This window comes from Pelodiscus sinensis, chromosome 25, assembly GCF_052426305.1.
Source record: "Pelodiscus sinensis isolate ZL-2025 chromosome 25, ASM5242630v1, whole genome shotgun sequence".
In the NCBI taxonomy this organism is placed as follows: Eukaryota; Metazoa; Chordata; order Testudines; family Trionychidae; genus Pelodiscus; species Pelodiscus sinensis.
Window position 1 is genome coordinate 14,877,154 of NC_143076.1, and position 26,761 is coordinate 14,903,914.

Sequence of the window (26,761 nt, forward strand, 5' to 3'; positions counted from 1 at the left end):
TGCCTCTCTGCTCCTCCCTACTACAGGTGTGTGAAGCAGACGCAGCAAACCTGGCCATGGCAGCCTTTCCCACCACACTCCAACTGCTGGTCCTCGGGGCTCTGGTTTCCCCGGCGTATTTGCAGGCTCCTTGTGAAGTAATCACGAACACCACTCAACTTGGCTCTTACAACGTCTCTCTGAGCCCTTCTGTCTACAAGACAAACACCACCTACAACGGTAAGTTGACTTTCTGGCTCCGAGAGCTTTCCTCCAGCAGCGATCTGGCTTTGCCTCTTGAGTTTGCGCTGGGCGAGGCTGAGCATGGATGTGGGCTACTCTTAAGTCAGGGGGGAGACGTCTACAGCCCGGGAGCGCTGCGTTTGTGTTGTTGGGGTGGCTGGGGCGTCTCTCCTTGCCTGCAGCTGGGGTTCTGGTTTTTGGCTGCCCCCCCCCAAAAAAGGCGCAGCGCAACTTGGAAGCGGGTTGATGTTTGAAAAGACCTGTGACCTGTAAGTTTAGGAACAACTTGGAGAAGCCCTTGGCACGTGAAAAGCGAACGCAAATCTATGCACAGCATCGTGAGCTGCGGGGGCACAACCTGCTTAAGAGATGATCGTAGGGTCCCCCCTTACTGGGAGAATTCCCCCTTCCTAAATGTGGGGATACCCACGCAGAGGGGGGCGAGGGAAAGGGTCCCAAGCGGACACCGCTCCACCAAAAATCAGCGCGTTGTACAGTGAGCCAGGCTGCATTGATTGACCCGGGCTTCTCCCCCACCCCCGTTTCACGTTATGCAAGCGCTGCCGGGGGGGCTGCCTGCTCCTTTCCCCGCTGAGCGCTGCCCCCAGCTCCGGAGCTTTCTCTGCTGCCGGGATTCATTGGTCGCAGCCTCCTGCGCTTGATCCTCCACGAGCCGCTTGGCTCGAGCGGTTCCCCCCCCCCCCGGTGAACACACTCCCGGATCCGCAGACCCTCGTGTTCCTACCCACGAGTGGGGTTTGCCCCCACTGGCGTACAGCCGCCTGGTTCCATCTGAGCCAGCGGGTCCGGACATGACGCATGAGCAGCCTCTTGGGGTTGTAGGGGTTTTTTTTGGGGGGGGGTCGCTTCTAGAGTAAACGGGACTGAAAAAAACCGCAGCTGAATTTCATTCCACTTACAAAAACTACAGATAGAAATGTAGCCGTGTTAGTCTGGTGTTGCTGGAACAAAAAACGGGACTATGGAGCACTTAATTGTGACAATTTTCTTCCCCTATTTGATCTGAGGAAGTGGGTCTAGCCCACGAAAGCTCGTTACCTTACAAAAACTAGACTCCCTACCCCAGTACCTACAGTGTGTGTTCACACACACACACACACACACACACACACACAATATGCAGGACAATGTAGCGCACTAAAGACTAACAAGATGGTTTATTAGATGAGCTTTCGTGGGCCAGACCCACTTCCTCTGAGGAAGTGGGTCTGGCCCACGAAAGCTCATCATCTAATAAACCATCTTGTTAGTCTTTACAGTGCTACATTGTCCTGCATTTTGCTTCAGCTACCCCAGACTAACACGGCTACATTTCTATCACTATTCTACACGCACAGGTGTACGTTTAAACAACTAAATCGTAGCTAGGCAGAAACTTTTGGGTGTAAGTACAAAAATAATAAAGCGATGGAAAACAAAACCAAAGTTCAGTTTTCTCCAAACGTCAGCTGTGGTGGTGTGCCCCCCCAGACTTATTTCCATTGGTTACTCCTACCACTGGTTGAGATACGGCTTTAACTTGCATGAGAGGCTCCCCGCACGTGCAGCCGGTGCTAGTAGACCTACCTGTTGAGTGGGCACCCGGCCGCCTTGTTTTCTGCAAAGGGGGCTCATTAAACTCTGCCTCCGGCTGGGCTGGGAATTTGCATTGCCAATGGGAGCCTTTCCCACCAGCAGGGGTTGCAAGGAGACGCCCTGGAGACTTGCTTGTTGAGTTGCTCCCCTTGTCCAGTGACCTGCCCACTGTCTCTGTAAGACACACTGGCGAGGAGTACCGCTCAGCCTGGCCAGAGCCCCAGCATGTTCCATTCTCTCCTGAGCTCTTCAGGCCTCCTTGCTGCCTTGGGCAGTTTTACTGCTCCTTATGGAAGGCCTGCAGGCTCCCCTTGTGTGACTCTTAGGAGCCCAGGGGAAGGGAACTCTTGAAGGGGGATATGGAGCTGTGCCTCATTGGCGCATTACTGTTCCCTTCAGGGGTGGGTGGGGGAAGTTATGATGCATCAAAGCCCTCATCCCAAGAAAGCCCAGAGACTTCCACAGTTCAGAGTGGGTAGTATTTTTCTGCTGCTCTGGGAAACCCATGGAGCCTGGTGGGGTTATGTGGTGCATCTGCTCAGCACTGAACTTCCTTTATTTATTTTTATTTTTTTTCCCCACTCCCTTTGCTTTCTCTCCAGTAACTATCCGTGGAATTGCAAACAGCTTAGTTATCCTGCAGGCTCTCAATTCCCAGAATGCCTCTGTGGGCCAGTGGGCAGTCTCACCTGTGAACTGCAGCAATGGGATAGTGGTAAATAGCCAAAATATAACGGACAATGCCATAGTGCAATGGACGTCCCCAAGCAATGAGACTGGACCGGTGGACATCAGGTAATGCTGCTCTTTTTAGGTGGAAGTGGTAATAAGAGTGTGGGGCATAGAGGGTGAGGGGTATGCATGAAATTTCAGCAGAGCTGGGCCTGCTTTTATATAAGATTTAAAGAGCCGGTGAGGATGGGAGGCAGCTCAACCACAAAACAAGCAGAGGAAATTCAAAGTGAAGCCAAAATGGAAATCCAGCAGGTCCCATCATCACTCCAATGTTTTACTTATTTGTATTAATTATTGCTGTACTTGGAACAAAACACTTCTGTGTGCTGTGAATTCCCATTTGGCTCTCTTTACCCCTTCCTCCTTGCCCCTGCCCCAGAGTAAATCCTGCAAAATATCTGGAAGGAATCAAACAACTGGATTCCAGAAGCCCTTCTGTAATGGGAGAACCTTTTTGTGGTGGAGTTCAAGCCTAATTAATTCTGAGCTTGCTTGCACTGTCATAAATCCAGAGTGACTCCGCCAAAACGAATAGACTACACCAATACTTGCATTAATGAAGCTGCCTCTGTGAGAAATAGTTGCCAAAGAAACCGCAGTTAAGGCCTTATCTGTGAAGACAGTGCAGTGGTTATTTACAGCAATTAGAGTTCTATATTTAACTGTAATGGCTGGCATCAATAGAATTACAGCTTGGCACAGACTTGTCCACCACGTCATTGGAAAGTGCTGTAAAGCAATAAGTGATAGGCATATTGATGGCAAATAGTGACTAACTCTTTAACTAATAGGATGCTTCAGAAACAAAATATAATGGGGAAATGTATCCTAGATCCGTGAAATCATCTTTATGACTTTAAAGGGAGGAGCAATAATGTGGCCTTACCTCCTATTCCCTAGGATAATTATTACTGAGACCAAACCCTTAACATCTGTTTCTTTTTCCACAGAGTGTTTCAGGTCTTGACCAATGGCTCCGCTCTGCTCCAGAAGGCAACGCTGAATGCAGGTAAAGTCACCTAACATGCAAACGTTCTGCAGAGCTGGCTCAGACAGTAGCTAATCAGCTTCACTGTTGTGGTTTATCTGAGTTAGGAAAAGATGAAATTGATTCTTAAAGCAAACCCCTCTTCTCTCCTGCAATGAAATAGTAAGGGCCAGACATTGGCACCAGTTGAACACTTATTAGCATGCACACACAAATTGACACTTAATTTCTGCTGGCTATAAAAGTTGCAATAGAGTAGCTATAAATAGGTGAACCGCACCTGGTGTTAATCACCACACTCACTCAACTTAAACAGGCTTGATTTCTCCCCACCCCCTCCAGCCCCTCTGCCATGGGATAAAGAGCATAACTCCCTCAACTTAATTTGCCTGCTATTGCCTATACCAGTACCATTGAGCACCACAGTGAACTGATAGCCTGTAGTGCACATTTCACTCCTGCAAATTCCCAGAAAGTCTCTCCAGAGACTTTTTTTAAGCCACTGCCTCCCTGTAGAACAAAGCTAATTCAGTTCTTGCTCACATTGTCTTGTGTGGAGGCATATTTGGTACCTTGAGGTCACTTCCTTGTGCATGGTCACCGACTGGAGTGCTGGAACAGTTTGTATAGTGGGGGTGCTGGAAACCATTGAGCCAAATGGTAAATCCTGTGTATAATGGAAGCCCCTTCAAGATAGGGTGGGTGTAGCAGCACCTACCATCCCTGACAGCTGTTGCTTAGGAAAGACCTTTAAAGGAGAGTTCTGATCAGAACAGCACCTCCCCCAGCCTGCTCCGGTAGGGCCTCTGAATACAGATCGTGTAGGCCCGCCGGGTTGGCGCTCAGTCCCAAGTGACCAGGAAATCACATGTCCTGAGATGTTGGCACAAGTCAAGGGCTGTGTCCTGCTTACCGGATTGGGGCACCACACACCAAACTGACCTGTGCTGTCCTTGTTCCCAGTGTACACTCCCACAGCAGGGAAAAATCTCTTCCCTCATCCCAGCCCCTCCTAAAACAGGATCCTGAAGTCCTGTTCGTCTGCAATGCTCCACTGAATTTGATGGAGCTATGCCAATTTACCCCAGGGGCAGCCCTGACCTCTATTTGAGGCATCCACGCAGCAACAGGCAGCGAGTCCCACAGCCTGCCTGCTCTCCTGGTTTCTAATCTTGGTTTTGCTTCTGCATTTCAGAGTCTATAACCCCACCTACGTCAACACAGACATCGATCACCGCTTCCACCTCTTCCACCACCTCCCGTGGTTCTGTCTCCACCACACAGGCCAGCTCCTTCCTGGTGGCCGTGGTCCACCTGCTGTCAGTCTTGGTTACTGGCAAACTGTTCTCCTAGTGGCAAACGCTCCCCAGTCGAGCCATACCCTTCCATCTTTGCTATCTGTCTGGATGCAAGGGTGGACAATTGATCTACTCAGGAAGTCTCTTTTCTGCTGTTTATGTATTTAAGAATGACTGCACTTTCTTTTATACCCTACTTGACCAGAGAGCTGACACCAACCCCATTGTCAGGAGGAGAGAACACTTTGGGGAGGGGAGGGGGAACCAAACACCTCTGGCACATAGCTGTTTGGAGGTGCTGAAATATTCTGTAGCAAGTCAGGATGAGATCCCTCCATAAAGTCTAGAATAGCATCTCCAGAGTCCTTCCTGCCTGACACAAGGTAACACTGGGTGGGGGTCCCTTCATCCTGATCTCCTATAGCTCTATGGAGCAAAGGGTCTCCTTCCGGCATGGGGAAGAGTCTCTGGCCGCTGCTGCATCCCACTTGCTGTGCAAACTGGGAATAGGGCGAATGTGTTTCTGAGCCAGTAGCTTCTGTGTGACTCTGAGAATCAGTCACCTCTCTGTGACTTACCCAGCCCTTCCTGACTGGGGAGTTTCATTGTAATTGGAGACTGGGGGAGGCAGGGCAGATTTGCACACCGTTCAGACTGCATAAGCCTGAGTGGGATACAGAAGGAAGTTCGGTTCCCTGTTTGTTCCTCTGCCTACCCTAGCCTGCCATGTGGAGGCAAGTGCCTTTCCTAGCTGATATGAGCACCCCTTGCTGGCAGGGCATTCTCCATGAAGGCCCCCCTGAGTGGAATTCACTGCCAGGTTCAATCCTTTGCCTAAGATCACCTGAGTCTAACTGCAATATTTCTTCCTTCCCCTCCCGCCCTCCCTGACCTGCTCTGGGGTTTGGGGGCAGAGCCTGAGCTGAAGGGTCAGGTCTCTGAGATGAGTAGGAATATTTTTTAATAGCAGATGATTTTTTTACTGCCACATTGGCTGGGATGTGCCATTGAATTTGTTGATCCATTTTCTTGTTTAGGTTCTGGGGAGGGTTTTGTATGGACTGGTTTGAAGTTAAATGGACAGAGAGATGTAGATTTCTTACACAAACAAAATTAATGAATAAAATTCTTCATGTTGTGTCTAAAGCTCTCTTTGCTTTTTTCTTGGGTGAGTGGGGTGGCAGACATCAAGGATTTCAAGTTATTTCTGCCTCTAGATGAGCACTTAAATGATATGGGGAAAGACCAAGGTCAAAATCTCCTTTTGCTGCTTCCTGGTAATTTTGTCCAAGTTCATAGGGTGTAACTGGGTGAATTGGTTTTTCCCTGAAAGAACGTCCCGTCTCAACCTCAAAACATCTAGTTGCTTGCTGGCTACATCCAGCAATTGCCCCATGTGAACATGCATTGTGGGGAATGGACAGGTGTAGTCTGACAAGTTATTGTGGCGCACCTAGGGCATATCTCCACTAAAATTTATTTTGAAATAACTCCTGAAATAGTGTGTCCTCACTACAAGAGAGCCTTGAAATTAGGCTGAGGCAGGCACTGTTACTGCAGACATGCTACCTTGAGTTGGTAATTATTTTGAAATAACTACTCCCCAGAGTAATTTGAAATAAGTGGCAGTGTGCCCACGCTAACGCTATTTTGAAATAAGCGTTATTCCCCAATGGAGCAGGAGTACAGATTTCAAAATAACTGGCTTGGTAGTGTGGACATTCTGCTTTGTTGAAAATAGGGGGGGTGATTTTGAAAACTCTGTAGGGCCAAGAGGGTATGCTTCAATAGTGTGCCAGGATAGGCCAAGAGGTGGTAACACAAAGTCACCACGACTCCAATAATCTACCAGCCGTTACATTCCATGTTGGGCTCCAAACCACAATATATATTTCCTGGGTCAAATTTAACTTTAACCTCACCCTTTTTAATTACCCCTCCCCCCCCCCACCCCTGAGGGAGCAGGATGCAAACTGCCCTTACTGTCCATGTAGTTAACCTCCCTTTCAGAAACCCACTCAATTTCTGTGAGATTAGTGCTAATTAGTTAATTTGAAGTGAACTAAATGGTTCCACCCAGAGCACTGGGAGGGGAGAGGTAGGGAGTGGAGGTGGGGAAATGCCGTGTTTCCAAGAAAATAATATGCAAGAGGCAGGAACCACAAAAATCAGCTGATCCTGGATATTCAGGTTCCTCAGTCATCAGATAGTCTTATGAAAGGTGAGACGTCCTTGCTTAAGGTGCTTGCGTAATATTCCTTGCCTAAAATGGAATGAGCATGGTTCACATGCACCGTGATTTGTTACCACCCAGTTGGAGTAGGGTGCGCTGCTTATGAAATATGTTTGTTAAATATGTGCCACTGTCTTTTGGCCAGCTCCCATGGAAGGGTTGTTTGTGATCCCAGCTGCTTGGTTTTTTTTAAATGCTCTTCTTTGCTTTTGCACTTCTTCCTCCAAAATAATATTAGGGATGGGATCAAAGAAAGAATATCGCCTCTCCCGGGCTGTGTGAATGGGCCAGCTGTTCTAATGGCACATGGGAGGCAGGATTAACTTCTGATTTAATATTCCTGGGGGTGGGGAAGAATGGGTTCCACGTTGCCATTCATAGCCTCATCTAGGCTAAGCTGCAGCGTTAAGTGCTTCCCTGACCGGTGCTAGCTGGCTGTTAGAGAATGGTACCCTGAGCAGTATAAGGCCACCCAGCTATTTCCAGCCCTCTGAACCGCAGTGACAAACCCCAGCCTGGCTTGTGAGCTCTGGGTCTGAGATACTGGGCTTGAAATACTGTCAGTCAGGAAGCTAGGGGTGGGGATTGTCAAATGATGGCCAAATTAGAGGTGAGGGCGTCCCCTCATGAAGGCCAACAGGGGAAGAGCTGACATCAATCAGCTCTGATTTTGGAATACTCCATCCACTGAAAATGATTTGTTCTACGTCTTCCATACCCCCACCTCCGTGCTCTCCAGCGAGGGCTGATAAGCCCCAGGGTGCGTCTGCAAAAGGCAAAGGTGAAGAAGGGCTTTGGCAGTGTTTGGCATCCCTACTGGGAAGGTTTATTCTGAGGGTGCAGCTGCAAAAACAAGCAGCTGCTCTTCTCTTTAGCTATGCCTCCAGCAAAGTGTAAATATCTGACTCATGGGTGCTTTCAAAGGGAAGAAATAGCTTGGATGGTATCTGGCACCTGATATGGGTGGGGGGGTGTTGCATGCCAGCTTCACTCCCCTTAATTATCTACTCTTATCACATTGCCCTCACCCACTCTGAGTGGTTCTAGTGATACAGCCTTGGATACCCACTCTGGGGACCTTCCTCCTCCTCCTGTGCCCTCCACCCCTTCCCTGTGCAATCTCTGTAGTGTAGGGTAAATGCACACAAAAGGCCAGATCTCATGGAATTTGAATTTGGTGAGGCATTTGCTGACCTACTGCCCATAGGCTACGTGGCCAGAGAGCAAGGTTCTGTCCCTGGTTTAAACACACACAGAGCAGGAAATGGGTTGTCAGAGAATATTCTAGAGTGATATAGTGACAGAGGCAATGTGCAATCTAATGGTTGGAGAAGAGGCATGGGTGGGTTCTTTCCCCCATCTTCTAATTGCTTCTTTAGACAACCTTGAGCAAATCTCATCTCCTTGGGCCTCAGTTTCCCCCTGTGTATAAAGGAGAGCCCCCTCAGCAGTCTTATAAGGGTATGTTGTGTATTAATGCCAGGAAAAGTCTTTTGAGGACTATTAAGGAAGGTGCTAGAGGGTTAAGGATTAGTGTGTTGACTACTTTCATAGTTTTTCTTTCTCCTCATGTGCCGTTAAGTATATAGAGTGGCCAACAATTTACTTTGGTATTGTGCTGGTCTGCTCAGACTTCTGAGTATCAGGTTGATAGATTTGGTTTCTATCTCTATTGTTCTGGGTAATGTTTCTCTAAGTCATCCTCTTTTTTTCTCTTCCCAGTTGGTGTCCATATATCACTTTAAGGATGCCACTCGCATAACTTCCACATTGAATGTGCCTTAAATATATCCATCATCTTCTCCCTAACCTGTTCATTGCTTAAGTTGGTTGGCTCCCCTTAGAATCTCCGATATTGCCAGAAACTCTTTCAAATGGACTGACGATCTTTCACAGGCATTTACAAACTGATCATCTTGTGGATTTCCATGGCTCTGCTCCATAGAGGAGGAGGAAGATGATGCTAGTGTCCAAACTGGTCATGCTACTTTCCCCAGGCTTTTTAAGTTTATGAAAGTTGCTTTTGATGTTTGTTGCTTGACATCTCGATTCGTGCCACCACCATTGGACATCTCACTCCCTAAACAGGTAAAACGTCTTACTGCTTTGTTTCCCTCTGCTCTGATGGCTGCTTTTGGAACACTGAGAGCCATATATTTTGTCTTCCCATTGTTCTTCCATTAAGCAATGGCTCAGAAACAAGGATATTGGCAGAAACAAATCAATACAAATCCCTATCGTTAATCATATAATCATAGACTCCCAGGAAGAGACCTCAGGAGGTCATTGAGTCCAGCCCCCTGCCCAAAGCAGGACCAACCTCAACTAAATCATTCCAGATTCCACCCCCTCCCTAGGGAACCTATCCCAGTGCTTCCCTACCCTCCTAGGCTGCATCTAGACTGGCAAGTTTTTCCGCAAAAGCGGATGCTTTTGTGGAAAAACTTGCCAGCTGTCTACACTGGCCACTTGGATTTGCGCAAGAACACTGACGATTTAATGTAAGATTGTCAGTGTTCTTGCACAAATACTATGATGCTCCCGCTCAGGGATAAGCCCTTTGCGCAAATGCTTACTAGACCCACTAAATCAAACCCCGAGAGCTCAATCTCCACAGCACTGGTCTCCCGGTAAGTGGAGACAAGCCCTGAGATGCTGGTGGAGGCTCACAATTAACAGCACCTCCCAGAGCATACCAGTCCCTGTGTCTTGGACAAAGTGCTAGCAGCAATGCCCTGATCATTGTCATTGCTGCAGCATGAAGAAGGCTGTAGGCTCCTACTGGACATTTTATAGCAGCCACTGTGCCCAACACTAGATTAATAAGGGCACAGGAGAGTCTCCCAAGGGATGATTTAGCTCAAGTGAGTGTCTTTCCTTCCTGTTTGTTTCCCACAACCAGAGCCAGGCTTAGGGGCAAGCGAGCCGGGTAGTCCCCCGGGGCCACCATTTTCAAGGGGCCGCCGACAGAGCCGGTCTTAGGGGCAGGCTGCAACTGCATTTTGCAGCCCGATCTCCCGAATCCTCCCCCAGGTTTCCTTGGTTACTCCCCGTTGTTTTTTGTTTTGTTTTTTGACAAATTTTTGTCCAGTATTTTTTTAAAAACCATCTGGCAACCCTATGGGCGAGCCGGGCGGTCACCCAAGGCCACCAATTGGTTAGGACTGGCCCTGCCCACATCTTTGCTCTACCTAATGTAGTCAGCCTGGGAGAACCCCCATAACCAGCCCTACATACAGTATTCACAAGGTCTGACGGGCAGCCCCAAATCCATCACATGTGGGAGCCACGCACATTTCCTATATCCAGGGGACACCTGCTGCAGTCAGTGCTCCTGGCAGGTTTCTGACACCTGCTAATCAAACAGCCTGGACCTCAGTTTCTGAGGCTCCTTACCCTCTCCCAGTGCCTCAGTTTTGTTTTCTTTTGGAAAGCAGTGTCCTGTGTATTAAGGGAATTACTCTCAGTTCACTCCATGGGATGCATAAACAGGAGAATCTCCAATAGGAGAGAGGTTATTTGACCTCTGTGGAATACAGTGTCTCTGCAGCGTGGAGTACAAGGAGGAGATGCAGCTGCCTCCAGGCCCTCGACCGTGTCGGAGCGAGTGTAGCAGCAGAGCACTGCCCACAGCAGAGACTCGGGAGCAGAAACATTTCAGCTCTCTGCAAATTACTGAGACTATTTAATATAGCTCAGATGGGGAGTTGTATTAGACGTTCAATAGATCCTAGGACTTGCTATTCACACAAGACCTTCCACAGCCTTCTATAGAGAGTCAGTACTGTTCTCCATGGAATTTACATGGTTTACCATTGTATTTGGTGATGGTAAGATAATTGATAATTACAGTTGTACCTGTGTGCTTTAAACTTATGTCTCCAGTTGAGCAGACAACATCAAAAAGGAATGTTCTATATTTAGGAGGCAGGCATCTTATCTGAAATCCATCCATTCTACAAATATTTTGATGCAGTACATGATACAGACAATCTCACAGACTTTTGACTTTAATCAAAGGAGAACAGTACAGAAAGATGCATACAAATGTATCACCTGAGGCTAAATATGGCTGAAACTTCCTCAAACAATTCTATTTGAGTACACAGTTGCCTTAGCAATTGTATTTAGAAGCTTTCTGCTACTTTTGATCAAAAGTGAAACTGCATTTCTTCGCTTTATGTTTGTGATTTTACAATTTTTTTCCAGATTGGCTGCCACGTGACATTTAAACAGTAATTGAAGCAGAAATACTGCATTGCTATCAACATCTACTTCTACCGTAGGGATGACTATGAGCTATGTGTTTAAATTAGTCGCAATGACATTTTTCTAGCTGATGAGTTATCCATTAATGGCCAAAGTAGATCTGGACTGGTAGACTAACATTCACGCAGGGCTACTGCAGTGGTCATAAGGCAGAGTAATTCTTGCTCTTGGAAAGGGAAAACTATCAGATCTAGGGCAAATGATACTTCTGAATTCTGCAGTGGTATGTCCAAGTCACATAAATAATAAGGGAAATAAAGCAAGTAGCCTTTGGCACTGATTGATTCAAACTTTTACCTTGCAAAAGTTTTTTTTTTCTCCCAGGTGACTTTTACAACCCTCTTCCATTACCTCCTGTATGTTGCTTAAGAAATATCAGCTGGAAAGTTAAGTTTGGAGCCAATTATACCAGGGTGGTGGTTATGATTTGTGGAACAAATGTTTCATTAGCAAAATGATCGGACATTTCAATAGCCATTAAAGTTTATGAATTACAAGCAACCAATCTGATGGAAAACTCTTTAATGCAGCTTTATGACTTAGGTTACGGACTTTGCAACAATCATTTCTGTTAATTGTTAATATATGTTCTTTTGACTGAAAGTTTGCAATATCGAATTCATGCATACTGATTACATAACATATGAGGAAATAGCTGTCCCCGGAGGTTTCAGCTTTAGGATGCTGCTTCATATATTCAGATGCTTCTATTCGCCCTTATAGACAATAAAGTTTTTGTCCGATTCATAGACTTTGACTTTGTATAGACATCCTTCTGGAAGGCGTTTCTGGAGACTGTCCCAGATATATACAGCTAGGTTCTCTGTGGTGCTGTGAAGGAAACAGAGGGTTGGTGACAAAAAGAGGAGAAAGTCAAGGGAAGAAGTGTGTTGGCTAAGGCGGGAGAGCCCAGCTCCACTGGAGCGGGTGCACAGAAGTTCTAACACAGATAAGTGAGTGCACTGCATTGTCTAGGAATGATTGATTGCAGTAGATCATCAGTTCCCAAACTGGGGGCATGCCCCCCTGGGGTGGTGTGAAGAAATTCCAAGGGGGGGTGTGAGGCTAAGAAATTTTCATAACGTAAAAAAAATTATCAGTGTAAAAAGTTACAAATTGAATGTTTTGTTAAAAGGGGAGGGGGTTGGATGATGGTAAAGAAGAGGTGGGGAAGCATGAGGGTTTCTGAAAAATCAAAAAGGGGGGGCGTGATGCCGAAACGTTTGGGAACCGCTGCAGTAGACAGTTATTCAGTAATGCAAGGACAATAAACTAAACCAGTATGTTCAGTGTCCTGTAACTGGTCATTTGCCTTGCACTTTGATGGGGGATTGTGATGACCTAGGTCAGGCATGTCCAAAGTCCAGCCCACGGGCCAATTGCGGCCCGTGTTCCGGTTTAATACGGCCCCCCAGGTAATTTGGCAATATCTATCTTTTATGGCCCCCAACGAATCCATATGTATTGAGATGAATACATTGTAAAATCTCAGTTAATGTCAGTTGGTCTAAATCAGTTATAAATATATTTGGACACAACATGTATACTTGGTGTTATGTTCCTGTTCATATTTTTTTAACTTAAAAGTTGACAGACAACCTTTATTACCAATAATATGTAATGTACTTTACAATGTTCCTGACATATATTTCAGCTTCCTGGATTTTTTTTTTCATCTGGCCTTCAGATATGAAAGGCAGAGTGATTTAACACCTGTTTAGATTTGTCATCCATGTGACGAAATGAAAAGTATGCCGTTTGCAATAAACTTTGCATAAAATAGTTAATTTGCATTTAATTTTAATGGTTCAAAGAATGTCAGGCAAAATGGTCGGCCCTCACGCATGTTCACTTCATCAAATCTGGCCCTCTTTGAAAAAAGTTTGGACACCCCTGACCTAGGTGCACAGTAGCACTGAGACAGAATGACGTTTTATCACAATCGGGGCTGGCGACAGATTTTACGGGGCCCTGGGCAATGTGGGTGGTGAGGGGGGACTCGGCTCCAGGCTCTCAGAAGGGGTACGCTAGGAGCAGCCAGTCAGTCCTCAGTGCCAATCGGAGCTCATGCGGGGCTCCAGGGGCAATATATAGGCACAGGGCCCTGTGCCCTTGTAAATCACCAGGGTTTGGGACAGCTGCCTCCCTTCCCCCTGCACTTCTGTGGCCCTGGTCACAATCTCCTTGTGCATTTCTCTAGCACTTTGCAAACATCTGTGAAAATGAGGGGCTTGGTTCCTCCTCTTGCGTACACACTGTGACTCCTGCAATGTCAATGGATTTTATCTGCTCCTTTCCCGGGGTGTAAACCGGGCCTGTCAGCTCAAGGTCTTTTCCCCAAGGACTTTTCTCCAGATGTGGTGATGACAAATGAAGGCACAAGGGGCTGATTGCACAACTGGGGGAATCCCAACAATTGGCTGACCACTGAGATTCCTGGTGATTCATTCCTTTCACCCTATCTCTGTAGCCCTGCTCTCCCACTAACCCACACACCAACAGGCTATATAAAATTAACTCCCCCATTCAATCTAATCAGAGGAACGGGTGTTAAGGGCTGCTGTAAAGAGAACAATGATCAATTGCTCTCCCCGGCAGCTGAAAGTAGGAGGATAGGGTTAAATCTGTGGCAATGGAGATTTCTGACTCTTAAAGGTAATTAAGTTGTGGAACTGGCTTCCAAGGGAGGTTGTGGAATCTCATCATTAGACAAACGCCTTTTTTCTCAGTTCTGCCTCCGTGCAAGGAGCTGGACTTGATGACCTCTTAGGATCCCTCCCCCTGTGCAGTTCTGTTTTTTCTAACCCCAGAGCTATGCCCTTACAGCTAGGATCTGAAAAATTCAGCTGTGTTTTTCCTCCTGCTACAGAATAACAATTCTGCAGTGGCAAAACTGAACCCTATAGGCTTCACCCCTTGGACTGTAGAAGTGTTCCAATAAAGAGGCCTCTTGCACTTGTACCAGCCTGTCTGGAAAGAGTCAGTAAATCCACCTAGATTTACAGACCCAGAGACCCTGGCAGGTTTTTGCAGTGCCAAGCCCAGTGGGGCCCTGATCTTGATCTGGCTCCTTGCACTCCCAACAATAAATTGCGCGTTAGGGTTGAAGAATTCTGAACAGCTGACTGAGCCCGGAAGCTCCCTGGCAAGCATGTGAGAAACTCCAGAGGGAGAGATGGGCCCGTACCCCCAGACGTTGCATAGCATTTAGTGCTCTGGAAGAGTGGTAAGAATTTGCACCACAAAACCATGCCCCCAAACAGGGCCTTTTCCAGGACAGGACAGAGAAATGCAGCTGCGCACGATGGCTACTGAGAGAAAGATCGGCCCTACGCAGCGCAGAGCCATTTGTCCCTCACGTTCCCTGGCACTGGAGCTAGTTCTGCCGAGAAACCCCACCGCTGACCCACCTCACAACATCAGCAAAATAGGCCAAGTCCTCATCCAGGTTCTTGTGGTCAAGTGGTTCCATGATGCTCTCCTGCAGCAGAGAGGAAGGGGCATCAGTGTGGCACATTTTAACCTCGACAGCAGGGGTGGGGGACCTCAGGCCGGGGGCAGCCCTCAGCTTGCCTGTATCCAGCCCCCCAGACTCAGGCCCCAGGACTGGGGAGCCCCTCTGCCTACATTCCCCTCGCACACCAGAGCCTCAGGAGGCCCAGCCTAGTAGCTTTTATGCGCTCCAGCCCCCAGGGCGACAGCAGAGTCTTTCTCCTCAATCGGAGGCCACGGTGAGGGGTTTTTTCTGCTTCTCACCCTGACTGATTTTTCTGTGGGTCAGTGGCCCCCAACCCAAAAAAGGTTCCCACCCTGCGCTACTGGCTCCTTTCTGGAGCCCTGGGCTCAGCTCTGAGTGCCCAGCTAGCACATGCAAGGAATACCTCACCCTTTAATGTGGGGAGTTTTAATAATGCTGAGCCCCAGGCTCAGGCTTTGCCCATGAGGCCCTAGTTCAGTGGTTCCCAAACTTTTCGACATCACGCCCTCTTTTTGGCTTTTGAGAAACCGTCACGCTTCCCCCTCCCCCATAGCAGCAAAACTTGTTGAGCCAAAAAAAAAAAAGGAACTGACTGGGACCGAAAAACAAAAATAGCAGCAAAACTGGGAGGGGGACTTGATGCGGGGGTGGCTGGGCCTCGCGCCCCCCCCTGGAATTTCTTCATGCCCCCTCAGGGGGGGCACGCCCCCCAGTTTGGGAACCCAGGCCCTAGATGAAGATTTGGTGTTGGAAGGAAAATGCCAGAGTGAAACTGCTAACGGGACCGCAACATGTTGTGCAGCTGGCGAGAGGACCTCAAGATTTCCCACCAGCCGAACATGGGCCTTGGGTACCCACATCTGCATCTCATAATTCAGCCTCTAACTGTTCTTAGGCCTTTATCCAGCACACAAATGTCACAGGCTTTGCACTCATAGGCTACATCTAGAGTGCTTTCTTCTGTGGAAAGAAGCCATGCAAATTTGGAGCTAATTTGCATATCTTCCGATCGCGTTATCGGGAGAGGTTTTGTCGAAAAAGAAAGCCATTTAAATGCGGTTCTTTCGGGGAAAAACCCTACACGCCTCATTTTTTTAGGAAGACGGGTTCTTTTCGAAACATTTTTTTTTCAAAAGAACCGCGTCTAAACGGCTTTCTTTTTCAACAAAACCTCTTCCGATAACGAGAGCGGAAGAAGATATGCAAATTAGCTCTAGATTTGCATACCTTCCTTCCACAGAAGAAAGTAGTCTAGACGTAGCCATAGAATCCTAGGGCTGGAAGAGATCCCAGGAGTCATCAAGTCCAGCCCCCTGCCCAAAGCAGGACCAGCTAAATCAACCCAACTAAGTCGTCCCAGCTTGGGCTTTGTCAAGCCATAAGCACTTAGTCCATAGCTTTTATACTCTACTCCAGAGTAAGCCTGCTTCCCAGAAGGCAGTGATGTTTGTTATCTCTGATCCTCAAGGAGGTTCCCCTACACTTCAGAGCACTGGGAAAAGTCAGTGAGGGAACTGAAACCACAGACACAGAACAATGACCCCTCTTCCTTCCAGCCCTCCAAACTCACTGCTGATACCTGTGAAATCACACCCAGGAGCAGAGAGGATTGTAAACAGCATGAACGGAAGTATCCATAACATGGTTACCTTCATGTATTCCTGAAGTGTGAAAATGTTCATAAACATGCCACTGATGGGGTTTATCTACAGGACAAATAGACAGCAGATACTCAGTCCAATGCTCTAAAATTCTCTGCAGTGATTATTAAAATGCAGAAACATGGGCAATTGGCATTTACACTGGAATCCTAAGCAAAAAGCAAGTTTGTGTGTGCAGTAAGGACTGGTACCTTGCCTGTCTACTAGCACTCAGACCTGATATGCAAATCAACAAGGAGTTTAACATTATACTTTATAATTCTATTCTAATTAGCTCCTTATTTTGTGTCCACCACCTTGGTATTTCTTAGCCCCGGAAATTAGCAGGCAAGCTAATTGTTCGGTAGCATGTTTCCAAGTTGCAGAGTAATGAAATCTTTTCTCTCCCAGGTGCTCAAGGGAAGCACATCAGTGAGTTTCTCCACAGATACCTAGTAGGTAGTTCAACTTAATCAAAGAAACTGTTCATTGGGGGAAGTTCTTGTCTGATGCAAAGTGATGTATTTGCATAACACAGGGACAGGAAAAGAAACTGGGGTTCAGATTGCTAGTTTGCCCAGAGTTTCCCCAGCTACCGTCTGCATCGAGCCACAGGAAAATGCATAACTCCCACTGCCCTAAATAACAATGTGTTAAACATTTTGTTACTGCTAGCAAGGAAGGAGGCCACCAATGTGGGAACAAGCCCCAATGCTAAGGCTTTGTCTGCATTTGGGAGTCAGCGATCAGTGGCCAACAGCAGGGGTGCAAACTCCAAGTGCAGACAAATGCCCTGGCTCTGCTGTTCCCTCCTTGAAACCGAGGAAAACATCACGGCTACATCTATACTAGCATGATTTTCCGAAAATGCTTTTAATGGAAAAGTTTTCCGTTAAAAGCATTTTCAGAAAAGCGCGTCTAGATTGGCAGGATGCTTTTCCGCAAAAGCACTTTTTGCGGAAAAGCGTCCGTGGCCAATCTAGACGCAGTTTTCCGCAAAAAAGCCCCGATCGCCATTTTCACAATCGGGGCTTTTTTGCAGAAATCAGTACTATGCTGTCTACACTGGCCCTTTTGTGCAAAAGTCTTTCGGAAAAAGACTTTTGCCCGAACAGGAGCAGCATAGTTTTTCCGCAAAAGCACTGATGATTTTACATGAGATCACCAGTGCTCTTGCGGAAATTCAAGCGGCCAGTGTAGACAGCTGGCAAGTTTTTCCGCAAAAGCAGATGATTTTGTGGAAAAATTTGCCAGTCTAGACACAGCCCACTGGTATAAACGTGGTGCGTTCCTTGTCCACACTGGAAGCCTAGCCCAGTACAGCTCCATTGCATGCTGGTCCCTGACTGCCGGCTCAGGGCCAGTCCTGAGTGTAGATAAGGCCTGAGCAAAGAAGGATTCAAAAGAGAACCCTAGATAAAGGGGAAATAAGGCGAGACACCTACCTCTCCACGCACAGTCACCGTCACTGAAAGGCAAACAGAGGGCAAGCGCTGTCAATCGTCCTGCTTGTGCTTCTGCCACGAAAGTGCAGGGGAGGGGGAAAAGAATATGGATGCAACAGGGATCTTTAAATTGCAGCCAGCATTTTGGTGCCTGATGATCCTGATGATGAGAGGCACCTTCTTTGACAGCTTAGCCAACATCTCCCTCACCAGTATCTGGAGGCTTCCAGAGGGTGGGTGGGGGAAGGGAAAAGGGGAGAGATAGATAGAGGAAAATGTGTTTTGTCTCTCCTGGTGCTCCATAAAAGAGAGACCGACACTGCCGTGGAGAAACACAGTAGCAGCGCTACCTCCAAATCATTGCTGCTCTATGGAAAGCAATGGTCCCGTCTGCTGAAAGGCCCGAGCCACAGAAACACTGACTTGCTACAACGCGAGGTGGAGTCGGGGTGGGAATTGCAAATGCCCGATCTCCCTGAAAATCAAGCCCTGAACCTGGCGGGTTAGACTCTCAATAATATCTCGAAATCGGCGCCCATTCATTTTAAGTTAGCAACGAGAAGGGGAGGAAAGTGGCTGCTGTCAGGGAGCCGCGGTTATTCCCTGGATGGGGCTTTTAAATAATAGAATTCAGGCCTTCTGCAACATTTTCCATTCACAGGTCCCCAAGCACGTAACAAAGGAAGAAAAGAACTCAGCTGAGCAACAGGGCACCAGACTCTATCACCCCCCTCCTCCCTCTCGGCTTTAGATTTTGTTTACAATTTTCCATGGAGAAAAAACTCCAGTTTTGGATTCTTTGCTTTGAATATGAGACAAGCGACTAGCTTGAATGAGGGCTGGGAAAGCGTGTTCTTAGCCACCGACCCGTGTTTCCCTTTCATTGATTCTCCCCCAGACCAGAGGAACATGCAGCGCTGCCCCTCACCTTTATAGTTGTGTCCGTGACTGTGGTTGCATTTCCCAAAGAGTTCCTTGTTTTCAGCGTCATTCAGTGATTTGCTGGAGGGGGAAAAAGCCAGCCTTAAGGAACCAATGGCAAGACAGCTTCCACCAAACACTCTGTGCCCTGGTCACCTTTCTGAGGGATCGCAGCAGACCTTTACAGAACCATTTTTCAGGTCCTAGATGTGTTTGTCTTCTCTCGCTAGTTTTCTCCACTCTCTAAAGGCAGAGAAACTCTCCTGAAGTTATATCCCTAAAAATAGAAGGCTACGCCAGGAAAACCAGCATAGAAGATGCTCTTCTTCTGCCCCATCTTTTCCTAGAGCTTCTCTGCTTTCCTAATTCTCCTGTTCTCTGCTCCTCAGCTTAATCCTGCCCTGAAGCTCCTCCCTGAGCTCTGCTGTCTGGCTCAGACCCACCCTGCTTTTATCTTCCTGCTCAGTCAATATCTGGTCACACCACGATGGTCAGTCTCAGCTGCTTCAGGGGAAGATGCAAAAAACCCTACAGTTCTAGGATAACCTGCCTTGATGCGTCTTTTGCCCACTGCCACAATCCCATCACTTAGTTCCCATCCAAAATTCTGGCTCCGTCATATCATGTGGCAGGTAGTTCCACAGTTTAATTTCGCACCCTGGTACAATGCACTTGAGATCTTGATCTCAGAATATACATTATGCCACCATAACTCATATTTAAATATAGCACAAAACTTTGTCATGTTAAATATAAATGGCTACATATAGTCTGGCTACATATACAATCCCCCAAAGCGCAACATTTTCCAGACCAAAAAAACCTGAGAAAAGCCCCACGTCTTTAGCAATATATTGCCCCTTGTCTGGCCCTATCAGGAAAGAAGTTGCCTGTAGAAGTCATTTGCCCCCTTGCTGGTAGCTTAAGATGCTGCCCTGTTGAAATAGAAACTCATTGGTAATAAACAGGCTTGACCATCTTTGCCAGACAACAACCATGCAAGTAGTGGGGAGAGGCATGTGCAGAAATTTCTCCCCCAAAAGACTGATTGTGCCCTGTTACCTGCTCAGCCTGTGAGCAGCAGCAAAGGTTTCTGTCCTGGAAAGGAAAGCCACTTTGGCAGCAGGGTTCAGGTTCTCATTTCTAGTTCTGCTCTGCATCGCTAGCGCCAAGGAGCACAGTCGCTGTCGAAGTGGAAACTGTTCCACGTTGGACGGCAGAACCTCCATAAATATAGCCACAAGCCATCATGTGACTCTCAGTAGCGCAACCAGACAGATGGAGGCATTAAAGCAATTTCTCCTTGAACTGCATGACTACATCTTGTGTGATCCCCCTTCCCCCAGTTAATTTAGCTTACTAAATTGTGAATGGAGACCACAAAGAAGTCGAGCTCCTGTTTGACAAGGTTCATTCACAGGTCCCTCAGGGAAGGCAGAGCGTTCCGAAGGGTGAGCAGTGTCGGCGGGGGGGCCGGGCAGCGGACTCATACAGTTCAACTTGTGATGTGAACATTATGCTACTGTGTCATGGGGCTATGGGAGGACAGCTGGGCAAAGCAGAAGCACACAAGCAGAAGAGAAATGAGGGCATGTAAGACAAAGTGGTTATACCCCCGGGCTGTGTCTAGACTGGCCACTTTTTCCAGAAAAGCAATCGCTTTTCCAGAAAAACTTGCCAGCTGTCTACACTGGCCGCTTGAATTTCCGCAAAAGCACTGACGATCTCATATAAGATTGTCAGTGCTTTTGCGGAAATACTATGCTGCTCCCGTTCGGGCAAAAGTCTTTTTCCGAAAAACTTTTGCCCAAAAGGGCCAGTGTAGACAACAGAGATTTGTTTTCCACAAAAAAGCCCCAATCGCAAAAATGGCGATCGGGGCTTTTTTGCGGAAAAGCGCGTCTAGATTGGCCATGGACGCTTTTCCACAAAAAGTGCTTTTGCGGAAAAGCATCCTGCCAATCTAGATGTGCTTTTCCGAAAATGCTTTTAACGGAAAACTTTTCTGTTAAAAGCATTTCCGGAAAATCATGCCAGTGTAGACGTAGCCATGCAGAAGAGAAATGAGGGCAAAGTGGTTATACCCCCGGAGAGTTAACTGCCCCTCTGGCAAGATCACACAGGGATAAACCAGGCAGTCTCTCTGAGCTGCAGTTCTGCATCACTAAAATGGGGATAATAATTCTTCCTCTCTTTGCTTACCTTGTCTCTTTAGCTGTAAGCTCTTCAGGGCCTCTCTCTTTGGGCATGTCTTCACTGGGAAATTATTTTGAAATAAGTTATTTCGAAATAACAACTCCCGAAGTAACAATTTCAAAATAGCAAGCAGGAGTACAGATTTCGAAATAAGGGGCGTGGCCAGGTGGACGCTCTGCTTGTTATTTCCAAAGAAGGGGAGTAAATTTCAAGATAACTCTTTAGTGTAGATCAGGGCTTCATCTGTGTACCAACAGCACCTGGCTTGTGGGTGAGAGTCTCTGGTTTGTGGTATGCAGGGAGATCAGATTAAATTATCAAAATAGACCCTTCTGGTCTTCAAACCTATTTATAGGAATCTCGGTGAAAGGTTCTAGGCACTGCTTTGAATACAGGGAATAAAAAATAAGTTACAGGAAGGGCCTATTGGGTCATTTTTCTTAGTGCAGGGAGGCAGTAGCAGCTAAGACGCTTGGGTTACGTTTCCACTGCAGGCTTCTTGCGCAAGAGCTGTTTTGCACAAGAGTTCTTGTGCGAAAGGTCTTCCACAAGAGTGTGTCCACAGTGCCATGTGTTTTTGCACACAAGCAGTGGCAGCCCGTCCATAGGCACGAAGTAGGCGGTCGCCTAGGGCGCCAAATTAAACGGCCGTTGAGGGGTTTGGAGGCAGGGGTGCAGATCGCACGTTTCGCCTAAGGAGCCAGTTGCTGGCAGCTCGTCTCGGGCCGCTCCTGTGCAAGAGATCCGTGGCAGTGTGGACGCTCTCTTGCACAAGAAAGCGGTGATGGCCATTTTAGCCATAGGGGTTACTTGCACAAGAAATTCATGTTGCCTGTCTACACTGCCTTCTTGTGGAAGAGCTCTTGCGCAAGAAGGCTTATTCCTCCTCGTGGGGAGAGGACTAACTCTTCCGGAAGAAGCCGTTTTCCGATGCTGTACTGTAACTTTACTTGTGCAGGAACACGCGTGCAGTGTAGACACCCGGCAAGTTTTTCCGCAAGAATAGCTGTTCTTGCGCAAAAAGCCTTCAGTGTAGACATAGCCTCGGGTTATATGTAGCTGCTGTTCTGGGTGGGCTGTGTGAAGCGTGAAGGACATGTATTGTAAAGCACTTTGGGGCCTTCAGAAGAAAGCATAAGAGGTTTTTGAAGTGTGACTATGTAGCACCCAGAGCCTGCTAGGTACTTATTGATACTTATTCCTATTGCCAATCATGATCTATTTCCTGTGTAGGTTGCTTCTTCCCAGGGAAACCTGTTAAGCCCATTTTAAACTAGACATAACAAAACTAAAGAGGATATACAGTAGGGACCATTCCTGCACCGGGCAATGGGAGATGGCGTCAACAGAGATTTTCTGTTTCTAGCATCTGTGATTTCTGGAACGGCCCTGGATTCAGCTCTGTGAAAAAGGGGCTAATGCAGAACTGGCCCTGGGACCCTGGCTGCCTGCAGGAGGTTTCTCTAGACAGGTCCAAAGGACACGCAGAATTTCCTGGAGCAGGGTGTGGTAGGATTGTGGGGACTCGGGCAGGGTTCCAGAAAAGCCAGTTGCCACTCATCAGCGTCCCCTGGGTTGTTGGAGAGACTTAGTGGGAGTGATCCCTGAAGTGGGGTGCAGATAGGAAAAGTGCGAGTAAACTCAGTGGAGGCCAGATACCCAGTGAAAAGGCAGAGCTGCAGAGGAGCAGGTTAAACAAGATTCACTGATAGACAGCTGGCTTCTGGGCACGCACAAGCCATCGATTTTTTTCCAGGAAGCTAAAGAGCAGCTGACACGGCTGTTTAACTTGGGTGAGAGAGAGGCACGCTAGCCACAGGGCGGTTGACAGATATCCCATCCCATAGGATCCCTTGCCCACATAAATCCTCCAGATCCTGTCCTCATGGACCAGCGGCCATCATATCCCCTCCCTCTCCATCCCTCCCCAGGAACCCATCCTCAGGGGGCTGAGTTGCTGCACCGTAGCTGTGCTTTTGCCTCAGCTGCTTCCCATTTTGAGGTGACCGGGGGAAGTGAGACCAACCCCCAACATGACGGGAGACCCGGCACTGGCCCAGGCTGCCTCCCCTTTTGCCTTCTCCGAGGCGGGTTGGTCCCCCTCTCCATTAGTGGCAAGGGGACTGCTTGGGAGCAGATTTCCTGAGACGAGGGCTCTGTAGGCAGTAAGGGGAGACCAGAGGGTGGGTGTGTCTGACACCCCCCATGAAAAGCCAAGCTCGGGGATGTGTCATGAGATTCAGTCAGTGTCAAAGGGCCCGTTCTCTGGCCTGGGCTGAGATGGGAGGTGTCTGGTCTTGTGCCCTTCTCCTGAGGACAGCTGGGTGTGAAGACCACTGTTGCAGCCAAGCAGCCGCCTTTCATGGTCACCCTCTGCCAATCGATTTTAGCGGCACTCCTCCCCTTGGCAGCTGCTTGTCACAGGTTCCATGTGGTGTGCAAATTGATTTCCTGATCCCCCCACACTTTTTGGGTGGAGGGGGGGCAGCTGACTGCTTTGTGCTTGCTCTGAGCTCGCTGTTCTGTACATGGAAACAGCCTGCTTGCTGGTCCTCACACCCAAGGCTCCCCTTGAACAACTTCAGGATGGGGACGGCTTCTTTTCTGCACCCCCCCCACCCCCCAGCGCAACAGCATCTAGGGGCACGGATCTGACAGGCCACTCCTTGCTCAACCCCTGTCCTAGCCCGGCCCACACAGGAGCCAAATCTGCACTCTGCCTGAGGGGGAATTCATGGAGCAAGCCTACAGTCACCCCACACCCGGGCCCAACTGCCCGCCTCTCGCCTCCTGCACCCGCCACTGCTCTTGTAGGCGTCACTTCAGTTTCTTTCTTAAACTCCACAGCGGAGACCCTGTGCCCTTTCTCACAGCTCTTCTGTGTCTTCAGACGGGAGCAGGCCCATCTGGCACATGGAAGCCAGGTGGGGTTCTCTACGCCATCGTTCCCCAGTTATTGCTTCAGGAAGAGGAGTGTTCAGCAAAGCAGGGAACAGCCTGTTCTTTTGTTTTTCAGGAAAGAGCACCCATTCAGTTACATGGTTGGAAAATCCCTTGGGAAAGGAACCAAGCCAGAGGGCAAGGTGACAATCGCGGTCTCGGCTCATGCCTGTTTTTCTGGCTCTGCTGAGAGATCCATGCCCAAGTGATAGATTCAGGCGAGATGCTCCCGCTTTATTTCCTCAGGCGGCAGCAAGGTCACCACACACGCATGGTGTGATGCTTGATCTTTTGTGTCATCAAAGCACCCAGGAGCCCCGTGTCCCAGACTAGGACCCCGTCATGCTAGGATGAGAGAATGAAAAGATGGCTGCTTCTCTGGAGAGCTGACAACCTAGGTACGAGACACGAGACAACGCATGGCTACAGAGTCCAATAGGGGAGCACAAGGACACAAGGAGTCTCTCCTAGCTGGCATGGCAGGCAGTGGTCTTTGCTTGCCAGTGGTCTAACTGTTGTCATGTTTTGGGCAGGAGGCTTAAGGAGGGATTTGAATGAAGCGGCTTTGCAGATGTCTATGGCAGCTCTTCCCCCGCCCCCCATCAGGGGCAGCACAGGAAACAGCAGAGAGGAGTTTGTTTGACATACTAGCAAGTGGATGATGACAGGCCAGTTGGAGGCAGGTGTTGACTTTTCAATGGTATGGAATAGGCTAGCCAAGATTCCTGGCTACGAACCCAAGGCGGGCAGACCGCTCCTTTTGTGATGACAGGTTTCAGAGGGGTTGTTGTGTAAGTCTGTTTCAGCAAAAACAACAAGGAGTCTGGTGGCACCTCAAAGACTAACAAGTTTATTAGAGCATGGACTTATGATCAGGAAAGTGTATGCCCTAATAAATGTGTTAGTCTTTAAGGTGCGACTGGACTCCTTGTTGTCTTAGCTCCTTTTATGGCATTCAGGGTATGTCTACACTAGCTCCCTAGTTCGAAGTAGGGAGGCTAATGTAGGCATTTGAAGTTGCAAATGAAGCCCGGGATTTAAATATCCTGGGCTTCATTTGCATCTTCCCGGGCGCCGCCATTTTTAAAAGTCCCTTAGTACGAACTCCGTGCCCGCGGCTACACGCGACACGGAGTAGGTAGTTCGAATTAGGGTCTCTAATTCGAACTACCGGTACACCTCGTTCCACATGTGAAATGGATTGTTCCTTCCTAAGTGGAGTATTAGCATTTGCATTTGTCCTTATTAAACTTCATCCTATTTACCTCAGACTATTTCTCCAGTTTGTCCAGATCATTTTGAATTATGACCCTATCCTCCAAAACAGTTGCAACCCCTTCCAGCTTGGTATCATCTGCAAACTTAATAAGCGTACTCTCTATGCCTATATCTAAATAGTTGATGAAGATATTGAACAGAGCCAGTCCCAAAACAGACCCCTGCGGAACCCCACTTGTTATGCTCTTTCAACAGGATTGTGAACCATTAATAACTACTCTCTAGGAATGGTTATCCAGCCAGTTATGCACCCACCTTATAGTAACCCCATCTAAGTTGTATTTGCCTAGTTTATTGATAAGACTATCATGCGAGACCATATCAAATGACTTACTAAAGTCTAGGTATACCATGTCCACTGCTTCTCCCTTATCCACAAGACTCATTATCCTATCAAAGAAAGCTATCAGATTGGTTTGACTTGATTTGTTCTTTACAAATCCATGCTGGCAGTTACCTATCATCTTATTATCTTCCAGGTGTTTGCAGATAAACTCCTTAATTACTTGCTCTATTATCTTTCCTGGCACAGAAGTTAAACTATCGGGCTGTAATTTCCTGAGTTGTTCTTATTTCTCTTTTTATAGATGTGCACTAATGTTTGCCCTTTTCCAGTCTTCTGGAATCTCTCCTGTCTTCCATGATTTTTCAATGATGATAGCTAAAGACTGAGATACCTCTTCTATCAGTTCTTTGAGTATTCTAGGATGCATTTCATCAGGTCCTGGTGACTTGCAGACATCTATCTTGTTCATCTAAGTGATTTTTAACTTGTTTTTTTTTTATTTTATCTTCTAAACCTGCCCCCTTCCCACTAGTATTCACTATGTGAGGCATTCCTTCATCATCGGACTTCTTGGTGAAGACTGAAACAAAGAAGTCATTAAGCACCTCTGCCATTTCCAAATTTCTGGTTATTGTTTCTCCCTCCTCACTGAGCAATGGGCCGACCCTGTCCTAGGTCTTCCTCTTGCTTCTAATATATTTATAGAAAATCTTCTTGTTACCCTTCATGTCTGTAGCTAATTTGAGTTCGTTTTGTGCCTTTCCCTTTCAAAAGCAGGGTCTCTTACAACCCCGGGCCAGTATCCTAACCACTGGACTAGAAAGTGGAGATAGCTGAGAGCCTGGCCTGCAGCATATTTAACTCAAGTGGAACGGCTTCCACACGCAAGAAGAAAGAAGGCATCCTAGCATACTGGAAAGGTCACAGTACACGGACCGGGGGAAATTCAAAGCCACAGCTATTTTAGCGCAGACACACAGGCTAGCCACTTGGGAAATGGAGGAAGACAGCTTAGAAGCCTGCCACAAATCATATTGAATTAAAGTGGAACTGCTTGGAGCCGCAAGAAGGAAGCCACCCTCAACCCTAAGGGTACATGTACATAGCAACATTATTTCAAAATAACTAGCATTATTTTGAAATAACTTAGTCCGCGTCTACACAGCAGGCAGTTACTTCGAAATAATGTCAAAATACTGCCAAGCTGGAGGACTCCTGTAACCCTCACTGTACGAG

At 47.7% G+C, this 26,761-nt stretch overlaps 2 protein-coding genes across 2 annotated transcripts; one reads left to right on the forward strand and one right to left on the reverse strand.

The window, feature by feature from the left end:
- The first annotated feature begins 3 nt into the window (after nt 1–3).
- Nucleotides 4–5,986, forward strand: LOC149521705 (uncharacterized). Its single transcript, XM_089773309.1, has 4 exons — nt 4–219; nt 2,421–2,613; nt 3,504–3,562; nt 4,737–5,986. Exons 1-4 carry the CDS (start codon nt 57–59, stop codon nt 4,892–4,894), a joined length of 573 nt encoding a protein of 190 aa, XP_089629435.1. The 5' UTR covers nt 4–56; the 3' UTR covers nt 4,895–5,986.
- Nucleotides 5,987–11,846: 5,860 nt separating this feature from the next.
- LOC102443610 (6-pyruvoyl tetrahydrobiopterin synthase-like) lies at nt 11,847–20,046 on the reverse strand. Its single transcript, XM_006111227.5, has 6 exons — nt 19,888–20,046; nt 18,833–18,906; nt 17,905–17,927; nt 16,469–16,525; nt 14,752–14,822; nt 11,847–12,172 (listed from the first exon to the last, which is right to left on the reverse strand). The coding sequence occupies exons 1-6, from the start codon at nt 19,983–19,985 to the stop codon at nt 12,049–12,051; spliced, it is 447 nt and encodes a 148-aa protein (XP_006111289.4). The 5' UTR covers nt 19,986–20,046; the 3' UTR covers nt 11,847–12,048.
- Nucleotides 20,047–26,761: the final 6,715 nt, after the last annotated feature.